The sequence below is a fragment of the Schistocerca nitens genome, chromosome 4 (assembly GCF_023898315.1).
Source record: "Schistocerca nitens isolate TAMUIC-IGC-003100 chromosome 4, iqSchNite1.1, whole genome shotgun sequence".
NCBI classification, from domain to species: Eukaryota; Metazoa; Arthropoda; class Insecta; order Orthoptera; family Acrididae; genus Schistocerca; species Schistocerca nitens.
In genome coordinates, this window is record NC_064617.1 from 57,344,756 (window position 1) to 57,359,456 (window position 14,701).

General features: G+C 40.1%; 1 protein-coding gene across 1 annotated transcript in view; it reads right to left on the reverse strand.

The window, feature by feature from the left end:
- Positions 1-6,169: 6,169 nt before the first annotated feature.
- LOC126253008 (uncharacterized) overlaps positions 6,170-14,701 on the reverse strand; it is a 45,754-nt gene continuing 37,222 nt past the window's right edge. Inside the window, exon 3 of the mRNA XM_049954061.1 lies at positions 6,170-7,515. Within this exon, the coding sequence (XP_049810018.1) occupies positions 7,313-7,515 (203 nt within the window). The 3' untranslated portion in view covers positions 6,170-7,312. The remainder of the gene's footprint in view (positions 7,516-14,701) is intronic.

Consider the following 14,701-nt stretch of genomic DNA (forward strand, 5'->3'; position numbering starts at 1 on the left):
TACCAATCATTTCCTTCACCTACTCTCCACAGTTCCTGTCCCTTTACCACACTGTACCCTGCTTGTAACTATTGATGCAATCTCCCTTTACACTAACATCCCTAATGCCCATGGCCTTACTGCAACTGAACACTACCTTTCCTAAGCCCGACAGATTCCAGACCAACAACTCCTTCCTAGTCACCATGACCAACTATGTCCTCACCCACAATTAGTTCTCCTTTGAAGGCATTACCTACAAACAAATCTGGGTTAGGCTATGGGCACCTGCATGGCATCATCCTATGCCAACCTAGTCATGGGCCATCTAGAGGAATCCTCCCTAAACACCCAGAATCCTAAATCTCTCACTTGGTTCAAATACACTGATGACATCTTTACAATATGGATCAAGGCTGAGGACACCCTACCCACCTTCCTCCAGAACTTAAACAGCTTCTTCTCCATTCTTTTCGCCTGGTCCTACTCGACCCAACAAGCCACCTTCCTAGATGTCTACCTCCACTTAAGAGGTGGTTACATCAGCATCTCTGTCCATATCAAACCTACTAATCACCAGCAGTACCTCCACTTCAACAGCTGAAACCCATTCCATACCAAGAAATCCCTTCCACACAGCCTAGCCACCCATGGGCATCACATCTGCAGTGATGAGCAGTCCCTCTCAAAATGTACCGAGGGTCTCACTGAGGCCTTTACAGATCAAAATTATCCTCCCAACCTTGTACACAAACAAATCTCCTGTGCCTTATCTTTCCAGTCACGCGCCGCCTTCTAAAGTCTCACCATCTGGACACAGAGGAGCATTCCCCTCGTAACTCAGTACCACTCAGGGCTGGAGCAACTGAATTACATTCTCCGCCAGGGTTTTGACTACCTCTCGTCGTGCCCTGAAATGAGAAATGTCTCACCCACTATCCTTCCAACCCCTCCCACAGGGGTATTCTGCCGCCCACCAAACCTACACAATATACTCGTCCACCCCTACGCAACCCTGCTCCCAACCCCTTCCCTCATGACTCATATCGCTGTAATAGACCTAGATTCAAGACCTGTCCTGTACATCCTCCCACCACCATCTACTCCAGTCCTGTCACAGACATCACCTATCCCATCAAAGACAGGGCTACCTGTGAAAGCAGTCATGTGATCTACAAGCTAAGCTACAACCACTGTGCTGCATTATATGTGGGTATGGCAACCAACAAGCTGTCTGTCCACATGAATGGCCACCAACATACTGTGATCAAGAAACAAGTGGACCGGCCTGTTGCTGAGCACCCACCCAACATGATATTCTTCATTTCAAAGACCGCTCCACAGGCTGTGCCATATTGATCCTTCCCACCAACAGCAGCTTTTCTGTATTGCGCAGATGGGAACTCTCCCTGCAATAATTTCCCGTAACGCTCCTGATCTCAACCTTCATTAGTCATTGTCCTTACCCATCTAGCCCCTTCCTTGCTCTCATTCCAGCATCACACAGCCCTGTATTCCACCAACAAACCCAGTCTTTTTACTTCTCTCCTTTCTGCTATCCCCCCCTCCCCCTCCAAATCTCTCCCACCCTTCTCATCTACCCTCCAGATTGCATCTAGCTGCCGTACCCTCTCCCCACATCATCCCAGCATGCTCCCTAGTGGCACATCACCGACCCCCACCCCTACACTACTATCCCTCCTCCTCCGCCCTCGCAGCCTCCTTCTTACCCCCATCCAGTTGCCTCCGCAACCATGCATAGCTGCTGCTGCTCGTAGTGTGGCATCAGTTGCACATATATATAATAGAAATAAACATTCCACATGGGAAAAATATATTAAAAAAAGATGCTGTGACTTCCCAAATGGGAAAACGCTGCTAGATAGAAACAATAAAAAAACACACAAATATCAAGATTTCGCAACCCACAGGTGCTTCATCAGGAAAGAGGGAAGGAGAGGGAAAGACGAAAGGATGTGGGTTTTAAGGGGGAGGGTAAGGAGTCATTCCAATCCCGGGAGCGGAAAGACTTACCTTAGGGGGAAAAAGGGACAGGTATACACTCGCACACAAGCAGACATATGTAAAGGCAAAGAGTTTGGGCAGAGATGTCAGTCGAGGCGGAAGTACAGAGGCAAAGATTTTGTTGAGTGACAAGTGATGTACAAGGGGCAGCAACTTGAAATTAGCAGAAGTTGAGGCCAGATGGGTAATGGGAAGAGAGGATATATTGAAGGGCAAGTTCCCATCTCCAGAGTTCTGATAGGTTGGTGTCAGTGGTAAGTATCCAGATAACCCAGACGGTGTAACACTGTGCCAAGATGTGCTGGCTGTGCACATGTTTAGCCACACGGTGATCCTCATTACCAACAAACACTGTCTGCCTGTGTCTGTTCATGTGAATGGACAGTTTGTTGCTGGTCATTCCCACATAGAAGGCTTCACAGTGTAGGCAGGTCAGTTGGTAAATCACGTGGGTGCTTTCACACGTGGCTCTGCCTTTGATCGTGTACACCTTCCGGGTTACAGGACTGGAGTAGGTGGTGGTGGGAGGGTGCATGGGACAGAGGGTAGGGAAGGCTTCACACATCCGTCTACATCAAACCCACCAACAAGCAACAGTACCTCCATTATGATAGGTGCCACCCATTCCATATCAAATGGTCCCTTCCCTACAGCCTAGGTCTTTGTGGCAAACGAATCTGCACCAATCCCGAATCCCTGACCATTACACCAACAACCTGAAAACAACTTTTGCATCCCGCATCTACCCTCCCGACCTGGTACAGAAGCAAATAAGCAGAGCCACTTCCTCATCCCCTCAAACCCAGAACCTCCCACAGAAGAACCCCAAAAGTGCCCTACTTGTAACAGGATAATTTCCGGGACTGGATCAGACTCTGAATGTGGCTCTCCAGCATGGATACAACTTCCTCAAATCCTGCCCTGAAATGAGATCCATCCTTCATGAAATCCTCCCCACTCCACTAAGAGCGTCTTTCCGCCGTCCACCTAACCTTCATAACCTCTTGATTCATCCCTATGAAATCCCCAAACCACCTTCCCTACCCTCTGGCTCCTACCCTTGTAACCACCCCCGGTGTAAAACCTGTCCCATGCACCTCCCACCACCACCTACTCCAGTCCTGTAACCCGGAAGGTGTACACGGGCAAAGGCAGAGCCACGTGTGAAAGCACCCACGTGATTTACCAACTGACCTGCCTACACTGTGAGCCTTCTATGTGGGAATGACCAGCAACAAACTGTCCATTCGCATGAATGGACACAGGCAGACAGTGTTTGTTGGTAATGAGGATCACCCTGTGGCTAAACATGCCTTGGTGCACAGCCAGCACATCTTGGCACAGTGTTACACCGTCCAGGTTATCTGGATACTTCCCACTGACACCAACCTATCAGAACTCCAGAGATAGGAACTTGCCCTTCGATACATCATCTCTTCCCGTTACCCACCTGGCCTCAACCTCCGCTAATTTCAAGTTGCCGCCCCTTGTACATCACTTGTCACTCAACAACATCTTTGCCTCTGTACTTCCGCCTCGACTGACATCTCTGCCCAAACGCTTTGCCTTTACATATGTCTGCTTGTGTCTGTATACGTGTGGATGGATATGTGTGTGTGTGCAAGTGTATACCTGTCCCTTTTTCCCCCTAAGGTAAGTCTTTCCGCTCCCGGGATTGGAATGACTCCTTACCCTTTCCCTTAAAACCCACATTCTTTCGTCTTTGCCTCTCCTTCCCTCTTTCCTGATGAAGCAACCTTTGGTTGTGAAAGCTTCAAGTTTGTGTATGTGTTTGTGTTTGTTTGTGTGTCTATCAACATGCCAACGCTTTCATTTGGAAAGTTACATCATCTTTGTTTTTAAATATGTTGCCTCATCAGGAAAGTGGGAAGGAGAGGGAAAGACGAAAGGATGTGGGTTTTAAGGGAGAGGGTAAGGAGTCATTCCAATCCCGGGAGCGGAAAGACTTACCTTAGGGGGAAAAAAGGATGGGTATACACTCGCACACACACACACACACACATATCCATCCACACATATATAGACACTAGCAGACATATTTAAATATGTCTGCTAGTGTTTGTGTCTGTGTATGTGCGGATGGATATGTGTGTGTGCGAGTGTATACCTGTCCTTTTTTCCTTTTTTCTCCCTAAGGTAAGTCTTTCCACTCCTGGGATTGGAATGACTCCTTACCCTCTCCCTTAAAACCCACATCCTTTCGTCTTTCCCTCTCCTTCCCTCTTTCCTGATGAGGCAACAGTTTGTTCCGAAAGCTTGAATTTTGTGTGTATGTTTGTGTGTCTATCGACCTGCCAGCACTTTCGTTCGGTAAGTCACATCATCTTTGTTTTTATATAAAAAACAAAGATGATGTGACTTACCAAATGAAAGTGCTGGCAGGTCGACAGACACACAAACGAACACAAACATACACACAAAATTCAAGCTTTCGCAACAAACTGTTGCCTCATCAGGAAAGAGGGAAGGAGAGGGAAAGATGAAAGGATGTGGGTTTTAAGGGAGAGGGTAAGGAGTCATTCCAATCCCGGGAGCGGAAAGACTTACCTTAGGGGGAAAAAAGGACGGGTATACACTCGCACACACACACATATCCATCCACACATATACAGACACAAGCAGACATATTTAAAGACAAAGAGTTTGGGCAGAGATGTCAGTCGAGGCAGAAGTGCAGAGGCAAAGATGTTGTTGAATGACAGGTGAGGTATGAGTGGCGGCAACTTGAAATTAGCGGAGATTGAAGCCTGGAGGATAACGAGAAGAGAGGATATATCGAAGAGCAAGTTCCCATCTCCGGAGTTCGGATAGGTTGGTGTTAGTGGGAAGTATCCAAGGTAAGTCTTTTCGCTCCCGGGATTGGAATGACTCCTTACCCTCTCCCTTAAAACCCACATCCTTTCGTCTTTCCCTCTCCTTCCCTCTTTCCTGATGAGGCAACAGTTTGTTGTGAAAGCTTGAATTTTGTGTGTATGTTTGTGTTTGTTTGTGTGTCTATCGACGTGCCAGTGCTTTCGTTTGGTAAGTCACATCATCTTTGTTTTTATATATATATATATATATATATATATATATATATACAAAGATGATGTGACTTACCAAACTTATATATATATATATATATATATATATATATATATATATATATATATAGACACACACACACACACCTTGAGTTGTGAAAGCTTGAAATTTGTGTGTGTGTTGTGTGTTATTTATTGTGTCTATCCACCAGCACTTTCTCGTTTGGTAAGTCACAGCATATTTGTTAATATTGTTATGAAGCAACAGGGAAAGGGGAGGGTAGCATGGATGAAGGCATGCCTCCATCCTTGCTACCCTCCCTGTTTACCTTTCCCTGTTGCTTCATAACCTGGGTTGTGAGTAACTAAATCCACTTTCCCTTCTTTCCTTTTTTTCCCCTCTCTCCTCCCTGATGAAGGAACAAAGTTCCGAAAGCTAGGAATGTAAACTTTCTGTTCTGTTTTGTGTTATCTATCGGCTGTACTGAGCTAAGGTAAGTACTGGCCAGCCCCTCTATCTCTTTGTTAGTATTTGTTTCACAACAATAGCAAGAATCAGTCAAGCAAGGATTTTATATGCTACCTCCTTGCTGGGTGAGCTATATTTCTGTAGGATCCTTCTGACAAACCTCTGTCCCACATACCTTTCGCTACAACTTATTTTATTTTTTTATTCCATCACAAAGCACTCCAAGTTTGTGTTCATAGATATTTTATGACTGAGACTTATTCAATGAGTGAGTGTAAATCTGATGTTCTCCCAGTGTATTTGCAGCTTGTAGCGCTCTAGGGTGTTCGCCGGGTCACACATAATTCATCCACGATATTTTGGCAGACAGGCTCATTGTCATCTTCATTTGGTCCCTGGTGACTTGACCCAAATTGACACGCAAATATTCTGTGAGTGTCAATCATGTTATAGAACTATAATGGTCTGTGTACAGTAACTTTGCCTGCATCGTTAGAAATAAAAAAAAAACAAGACTTCAACTAGCATATCGAGGCGGCACTATAGTTTCACCTGTTACAAAACGTTGATCACACTGTCTGAAGATATTCTTAAGTATATAATAATTCATAATCTTTCTTCTTAAGACATCAAATTTCAAAAGACACCAAGGTTAATTTGCATTTATGTTCCTTTAATGAATACATATCACATTTTATCAAACATACAAAATTATACATTCATTTTGATATTCAAAATATACATGACATTATTTCAACACTTGGTGGGCTCACTCAAATAAATATCAAGAATTTATTCACAACACCTACTCAGCCTTGTTACACAAAGAACTAAGAATAATGGAATGTGGCGGAATGTCATGGGCAATAGTGTGAGACAGGTAAACTACCTTTACTATACAATAGTTCTGATTTTCTCTTAGATTTGCATTCTTTGTTTCTTCGATGACTAGGCTTACTTCTGGTTAAAATCTCATCTTGGTTTTGTGTACTCTTCAAATGCATTAAGAAGTAATGTGTAAAAACCACAGAGAATGACATTATGTGGTACATCAAAAAGAGACGTCACAACTTCACAAGAAAAGAAAAGGCATAAAGTAACTTTTACCACCGAAAATCAGAATTTTTCATTATTGAGTGACTGGTTAAGACATCCGCTTATAACAAATTGAGAAATCACGTTGATTTGTTCAAGTATAAAGCAGATCTTTGTGCATCTCTTGATAATTCCTAAGTCAACTGAGAGTTATACATTTGATCATCCATTGCAAAATAATATTTTTCATTTTATATTTCTCTGATATAATGAATGAAAGAAGAATGTGCAGCAGAAAACTGATTAGTGTTAATTAACTCACAATTAGAATTTGTTAATAGTTATTGACGTAGCAGTCTCTTTACATGTCACAATTAACCATTTTTAATAGAAAACATCTTAATAAAAACTTCAATACATGTCAACAGAACCAAGATAACTGATTAAGACTGCATGACTTGGAAGTAGATGATCTAAGATATTACTAGAAAAATATTAAAATCAAGCTGCACAAAATGTAGGAACAAACACAAATCATGGTAACAACATAGGTCTACTTTAATCTATAAGTAAACTGTTGATCATAATTAAGAAAATTTTAAAGAGAGAGAGAGAGATATGCGCCACTTAGTTTCAAAAATCCAATAAAACACTTAGTGATGTAATAACATTTCTTGAGTTAAGAGTGATGAAGGAACTTGAATATTCATCTTCAGCAGCACCAGCAGCAAATAATCAAGACTCAAAAGGAGATGACTGATCAGTTCACAAGCCAGTGCCCAATAAAACTGACAAATAATACAAAAATTAAAGACTGATGTAGATTTGTTGATGAGTTGCACAGGTCACCTTGACAAAAGCACATGAAAACTTTCCTGTAGTTCCACACTGTGTAGGCACAGCGTTCTTCGGAATCTGATGGCCCTCTTTGCAGACACATTCTCTGAGTTGCTATCCCATAGTCTGAAATGTAGTAAATTATTATGAATCCTTAGTGTTAGTCCTATTTTGTATAGATTCTTTCTGGAAAACACATTTGGTTTAACATTATCATCTGTTTAAAAAGTATGCCTTTATAGTTAAGCTCCACCAAGCCAGCTAAATATTTTATTTTTTTACATTGTATTCCACGCCCCTAAGATTGTATGTATGTGTGAGGTACCCCTACCTTGTAGATATATTCATCAAGAAAAACAACTCAGATACTAAACACTATACATTCAGTGTAAAATAATAAATTAAAACAGGAGTACAGTGTATGAAATTACTTTCATTGACCAAGATAATAATAATGCATCACAGGTCAAATGATGGACTACAGTTTCAATGTTACAATATATATGTGATACACTCTTGTACAATACAGGACAGTCAGTGTCTACTTCAGAATATGTGATGACATTAATTTCAACTACTGAGGATCATAAAAATAGACTGAGTTTTATGACAAAAATCAGCTAAGTATTTCACAATACATATTTAAAATGTATATATTTTGTTATACTGCAGAAGGATCTGATGTTGGACATTCCTCTTCCTTATTGTTGAAATCTACTGCAGAAAACTGTGAGTGTTCTTTTGGCACACACTTACAACTTCTTTTGTTCTGTATAGCTTCCTCTTGTTTCACAAATGATGCTATAATGATACTGTCATCTCTGGAGTTCTTCAAATTTCAGGTTGCCGGGAATAATAGCTATCTAAGTTTAAGCCCAAACAGAGTGAGTGTTGGCAATATCTACATCTACTCTCTACAAGTGATTGCTTGAGAGTTCAATGATGAAAAAGATGAACTTAAATGAAGTCTCTTTTGATAGTGTATGGTGTACCATGGCACCATGCAAGTCCTGCTCTGATTTTACACACACACAGGTGTCTCTCCTGTGAGAATCATCAGACACATTTTCTCTGTTGTTTCAGCTGATATTTGCAATTTCATTTTTGCATCCTGTAGCTGGAGCCAGCCAAAACAACGCTCCTCATCATATCTATCATGAAACGGCCAGAATCGGTGGAAAGTATTGGTTTATTTTCTGTTATAAACATAATGATTTTTAAAGTGTAATTTGACAGTGTGGTGCCAAATTAGTCTACTGCAATATTTGCTTTATTGATGTGTATTAAGGGGGACAGTAAAACAAAAAGAACAACCAGTGTGCCAGAGCTGCCCTGGCCTGTGTTGACTGCTACTGCCATAAAGAAGTGCTGCTAAGTTGCTGTCGGAGAACATTCTTTGTGTTTTACTGTTCCTGTTAATATGTATTGATAAAATGAATAATACATTACACTAATATTGGCCTGCTCTATCAAATGGACAAATAAAATTCTGATTTGAAATTCACTGGGAGACAAATCAACACTTTCCATTGACACTGGGTGTCGTACAAAAGGTGTGATGAGCAGGATTTGTTTGGACTTACTCAGCGACATGTTGCAAAATCAAAATTGCCCCCAGGACAGAATCAGTGTACCCCATCTGTCTGCGTCCACAGCAAATTTGGCATGTAAGCATGAAAACTGTTTTTAAATTTTGCATAGTGTGTATCTGAGGCATTACATGGGTACCAGCTTGGTATTCACATAGTGGGCTTTGGGAAACTGCATAAAAATCACATCCTGGCTGGCCGGCACGCCGACCACCATTGTCAACCCGCCAAGTGGATTCATACCGGCCCCAGCGCACCTCCCTGTCCTGGAAGTGGGTGCTTTAACATGGACAGCTATCCAGACAGGTGCAAATAGCATAAAAGGCTCAAATATTTGAAACCTACTGATAATTTCTGCATGACATGTCAAATGGCAGCAAGCTTGTGGTGAAGCAAATAAGCTATTTGCTGATTTTTGATGAGATGCAAAATGTGGTTGAAATCTGAAAGTGATAACAGCGAGATTTTTGGGGAAAATTTGAGGGGCTGTTGAAAGGATAGGCAAAAAGGGTATTGGGAATGGCATATTTGTCACAGTAGACAAGAAACTCAAATCCACCGAGACAGAAATTGAAGCTTCATCTGAGATTGTTTGGGCAAGATTCAATGTCAGCAGTGGGCATAAAATCATAATTGGGTCCTTCTATCACCCACTAGACTCTTTTCCTGATGCAACCAAAAACTTTAGAGAAAACCTAAGTTCACTTGTATGTAAGTTCCCCAATCATACTGTAATGACCAGTGGAGACTTTAATCATCCAACAATTAAAAGGAAAAATTACAGTTTTGTTTGTGGTGGCCGTGATAAGACACCACGCGAAACTCTTCTCTGTAAACTACCTGGAACAGATAGTTAGGAATCCCACTCATGATGACAATATATTGGATCTAATGGGAACAAACAGAATTGACCTCTTTGCAGATGTCCACATTGAAACAGGAATCAGTGACCATGAAACAGTTGTGGCAAGAATGATTATCAAAGTACAAAGGGCAACTAAAACATGCAGAAAGATATTTATGTTTAGTAAACTAGATAAAAAATACTCAGTAGTGTCATATCTTAATGAGGAACTTGAAACTTTGAGCACAGGGCAGGAGCCTATAGAGGAAGAATGACTCAAGTTAAAAAGAATGCACTGAATAGATATACCCAGTAGAGCAGTTCATAATGAGATGGAACTTCCATGGTATAAGTCACTGTAAAGAAACTTCTAAAGAAACAGAGATTGCTGCACATAGGTATAAAACAAAATATAGGGTTATAGATAGAGAGATGCTGAATGAAACACTTTTGGCTGTCAAGATAACAATGTGTGATGCTTTCAATGACTACCATAGCAGAATATTGTCAAATGGTTTATCACAAAACTCAAAGAAATTCTGGTCACATGTAAAGGCTGTTAGTGGCATCAAAGTTAGTGTCCAGCCTCTAGCAAATGAGAAAACCCAGGAGAATTGCCACATTTTAATCCTCATACGACCGAAAAAATGAATGAAATCAATATTAGTGTCAGCGGTGTTGAGAAAGAACTGAAATCATTAAAACTGAACAACACTCTAGGGCTCGATGGAATACGTATCTTACTGAATTTGTGGTTGAGTTAGCCCCTCTTCTAATCTATCATAGATCCCTCAATGAAAAAACCATGCCCAGTTCTTGGAAAAAATCACAGGTCACACCCGTCTACAAGAAGGGTAGTAGAAATGATCCACAAAACTATCATCGATTATCCCTGACATTGATTTGTTGTAAAACATATTCTGAGCTCAAACATAACGAGGTACCTTGAACAGAATGATCTCCTCAATATCAATCAGCACGGATTCTGAAAATATCAATTACGTGGTACCCAACTCGCAGTCAGGAAGATACAGTATTCCTTCATTTATGAAAGAATTTGACTTAGTACCACAATTGCATTTATAATCTAAAGTATGATCATATAGAGTATCTAGCGAAATTTGTGACTGGATTGAGAATTTTTTGGTAGGGAGGACACAGCATGTTATCTTAGATGGAGAGGCATCGTGAGATCTAGAAGTAACTTAAGATGTGTCCCAGGGAAGTGTGTTGAGACCCTTGCTGTTCATGTTCTACATTAATAGCCTTGTATACAATATTAAGAATAACTTCAGCCTTTTTGCAGACAATGCAGTTATCCATATTGAAGTACTGTCTGAAAGAAGTTGCATAAATATTTAGTCACACCTCAATAAGATTTCAGAGTAGTGCAGAAATTGGCAACTAGCTTTAAATGTCCAGAAATATAAAACTGTGCTCTTCACAAAATGAAGGGCAGCACAACACAGATTTGTTTAATCCATGGGAGAGTGTTACAGAGATACTGAAGGAACTGGATTGGCAGAACTTTGAAGATAGATGTAAACTATTCCGAGAAAATCTATTAACAAAGTTTCAAGAACCGGCTTTAAATGATGACTCTGTGAATATACTACAACCTCCTACCACTTCGATATGGATCAACACAATAAGATTAGAATAATTACTGCACAACAGAGGCATTCAAACAACTGTTCTTCCCATGCTCCATATGTGAATGGAATGGGAAGAAACTGCAATAACTGGTACATTGGGGACATACTCTCTGTCATGCAATGCATGGTGCTTTGCAGAGTATAGATGTAGATATAGACAGTGGAGGAATCTAGTGAAAACAGTGAAGGGGATGTGTAATTTATTTGCCCTTCCAGAACTACTTTGTTGCTCCCAAGTTTTGGTAGCAGTTATACTGAACAGCAGGAAATACACATTGGGAAACAAACTGCATGAGATCTGCTTTTTTCAGTAGGTGGGCAGTTTGCTTAAGGTTACTGTTATTTGATCCACCCATGTAATCTTCAGGATTCTTATGTGTAATCTTCAGGATTCTTCTGTAGCACTAGATTTCTACAGCTTCTATTCCCTTCCTGTCACAACTGTTTATCATTGATGTTTCACTTTAGTACAAGGCTATACTCTGTACAAATGTTTTTGAAAAAGAATTCCTACCACATACATTTATATTCAGTGTTAACAAATCTTTATTTTTCAAAAACTGTTTTCTTGCTAATGCCAGTCTTGATTATATACCCTCTCTACTTCAACATCCATCAATTATTTTGCTGCCCAAATAACAAAAGTCATAAGTTGCCTTTAGTGTCTCATTTTCTATTGTAACTCTATCTGTGTCACCTGATTTAATTTTATTACATTCCATTAAGCTTGTTTTACATTTGTTGGTGTTCATCTTATAATTTCATATCAAGTCTGAACTTCCCAGCCATTTGCCATCTCTGATAGAATTACAATGTCATCGGCAAATGTGGGAGTTCTTATATCTTCTCCTGAACTTGAACTGCCTTACCAAATATCTCATTAGTTTCTTTTAATTTTTTCTCAACATACAGATTAAATAATGCGGGGCTACAACCTGAATATTGCTTCCCTTTCATGTCCATCAGCTCTTATAACTGCTGTCTGGTTTCTGTATAAGTTGTAAATAGCTGTATACTCTCTTTATTTCATCCCTGCTATGTTCCAAATTTCACAGTGTATCTTCCAGTCAACTCTGTCAAATCTTTCTCTAAATCTACAAACACTATGAATGTAGTTTTCCTTTATTTACCTTTTCATTACTGTGGTGTTCATACATCTCATTGGAACCCAAAACTGACATTCCCCAAGGTCAGATTTTACAAGTTTTTCCATTCTTCGGTAACTAATTAGAGTCAGAGTTCTGCAACCATGATTTATTAAACTGATAGTGTGATGACATTTACACCTGTCAGCACCTACCTTCTTTGGTATAGGAATTGCTACATTCTTCTTGAAGCCGAGAGTACTTCGACTGTTTCACTTACAGTACAACCCCTATTATTCATCACCTTTGGGACCAGGGTGTGGGTTGGAACACAAAAAAGGCCAGATTATCAGAAAGTACAGATTTATGTTAAAATAAACAATCTCTGAACTCAAAAATGACAACTGTACATGTGTGTACAGTAAAAACATTGCAATAAACCACACAAAAGCTGTTATTATTGTAAACTTTAAAAAAAGCAATACTGTACAGTATGTATTTACTGTACTGTATTGTACATATGGTAGATACACTGATAAGCCAAAACATTATGACCACTGCCCACTGCAATGTTGGATGCTGTCTGGTGGCATTGTGGGCGCAGTAACAAAAGTATGTAAGTGGAGCAGACACAAACTGGGGATCACCCTAATGAAGATAAGGGCTGCATATGGGGAAATCATTTGAGATAAGAAACTTTTACAAAGGTTATTAATACGCAGAGCCTGTGAATGAGTATCTCTAAAACAGTGAAGCTGGTCGAATGTTCATGAGTTACTGTTATGAGCATCTACATCTACATGGATACTCTGCAAATCACATTTAAGTGCATGGCAGAGGGTTCATTGAACCACCTTCACAATTCTCTATTATTCCAATTTCGTATAGTGCATGGAAAGAACAAACACCTCTATCTTTCCATACAACGTCTGATTTCCCTTATTTTATCATGGTGATTGTTTCTCCCCATGTAGGTCTGTTTAACAAAATGTTTTTGCATTCTGAGGTGAAAGTTGATGATTGAAATTTCGTAAGAAGATTCTGCCACAGCAAAAAACGCCTTTGTTTTAATGATGTCCTCCCCAAATCTTGTATCATTTCAGGGACACTCTGTCCCATGGTTCGCAATAATACAAAATGTGCTGCCCTTCTTTGATATTTTTTGATGTTCTCCATCAATCTTATCTGGTAAGGATCCCACACCACACAGCAGCATTCTAAAAGAAGACGGACAAGTGTAGTGTAGGCAGTCTCCTTAGTAGATCTGTTACATTTTCTAAGTGTCCTGCCAATAAAACGCAGTCTTTGGTTAGCCTTCCTCACAACATTTTCTGTGTTCCTTTCAATTTAAGTAATTGTAATTCCTATATATTTAGCTGAATTAAAGGCCTTTAGATTTGACTGATTTATCGTGTAACCAAAGTTAACAGAATCCTTTTAGCACTCATGTGGATGATCTCACACTTTTCATTATTTAGGGTCAATTGCCAATTTTTACTCCATACAGATGTCTTTATAAATCGTTTTGCAATTTTTTTTGATCTTCTGATGACTTCATTAGTCAATAAACAACAGCATCATCTGCAAACAACCTAATACGGCTGCTCAGATTGTCTCCCAAATTTTTTAGATAGATAAGCAACAGTAGGGGGACTATAACACTACCTTGGGGAATGCCAGAAATCACTTCTGTTTTACTCAATGACTTTCCATCACTTACTACGAACTGTGACCTCTCAGACAGGAAATCACAAATCCAGTCACATAACTAAGAAGATATTCCATAAGCACACAATTTCACCTCAAGCTGCTTGTGTAGCACAGTGTCAAAAGCCTTCCAGAAATCCAGAAATAAGGAATCAATCTGAAATCCCTTGTCTACAGCACTCAACACTTCATGCGAGTAAAGAACTAGTTATGTTTCACAAGAATGACATTTACTAAATCCATGTTGACTGTGTGTCAATAGATCATTTTCTTCAAGGTAATTCATAATTAATATTAATGTTCGAACACAATATATGTTCCAAAACCCTACTGCATATTGACATGAATGACATGGGCCTGTAATTTAGTGGATTACTCCTACTACCTTTCTCGAATACTGGTGTGACATGTGCAACTTTCCAGTCTTTGGGT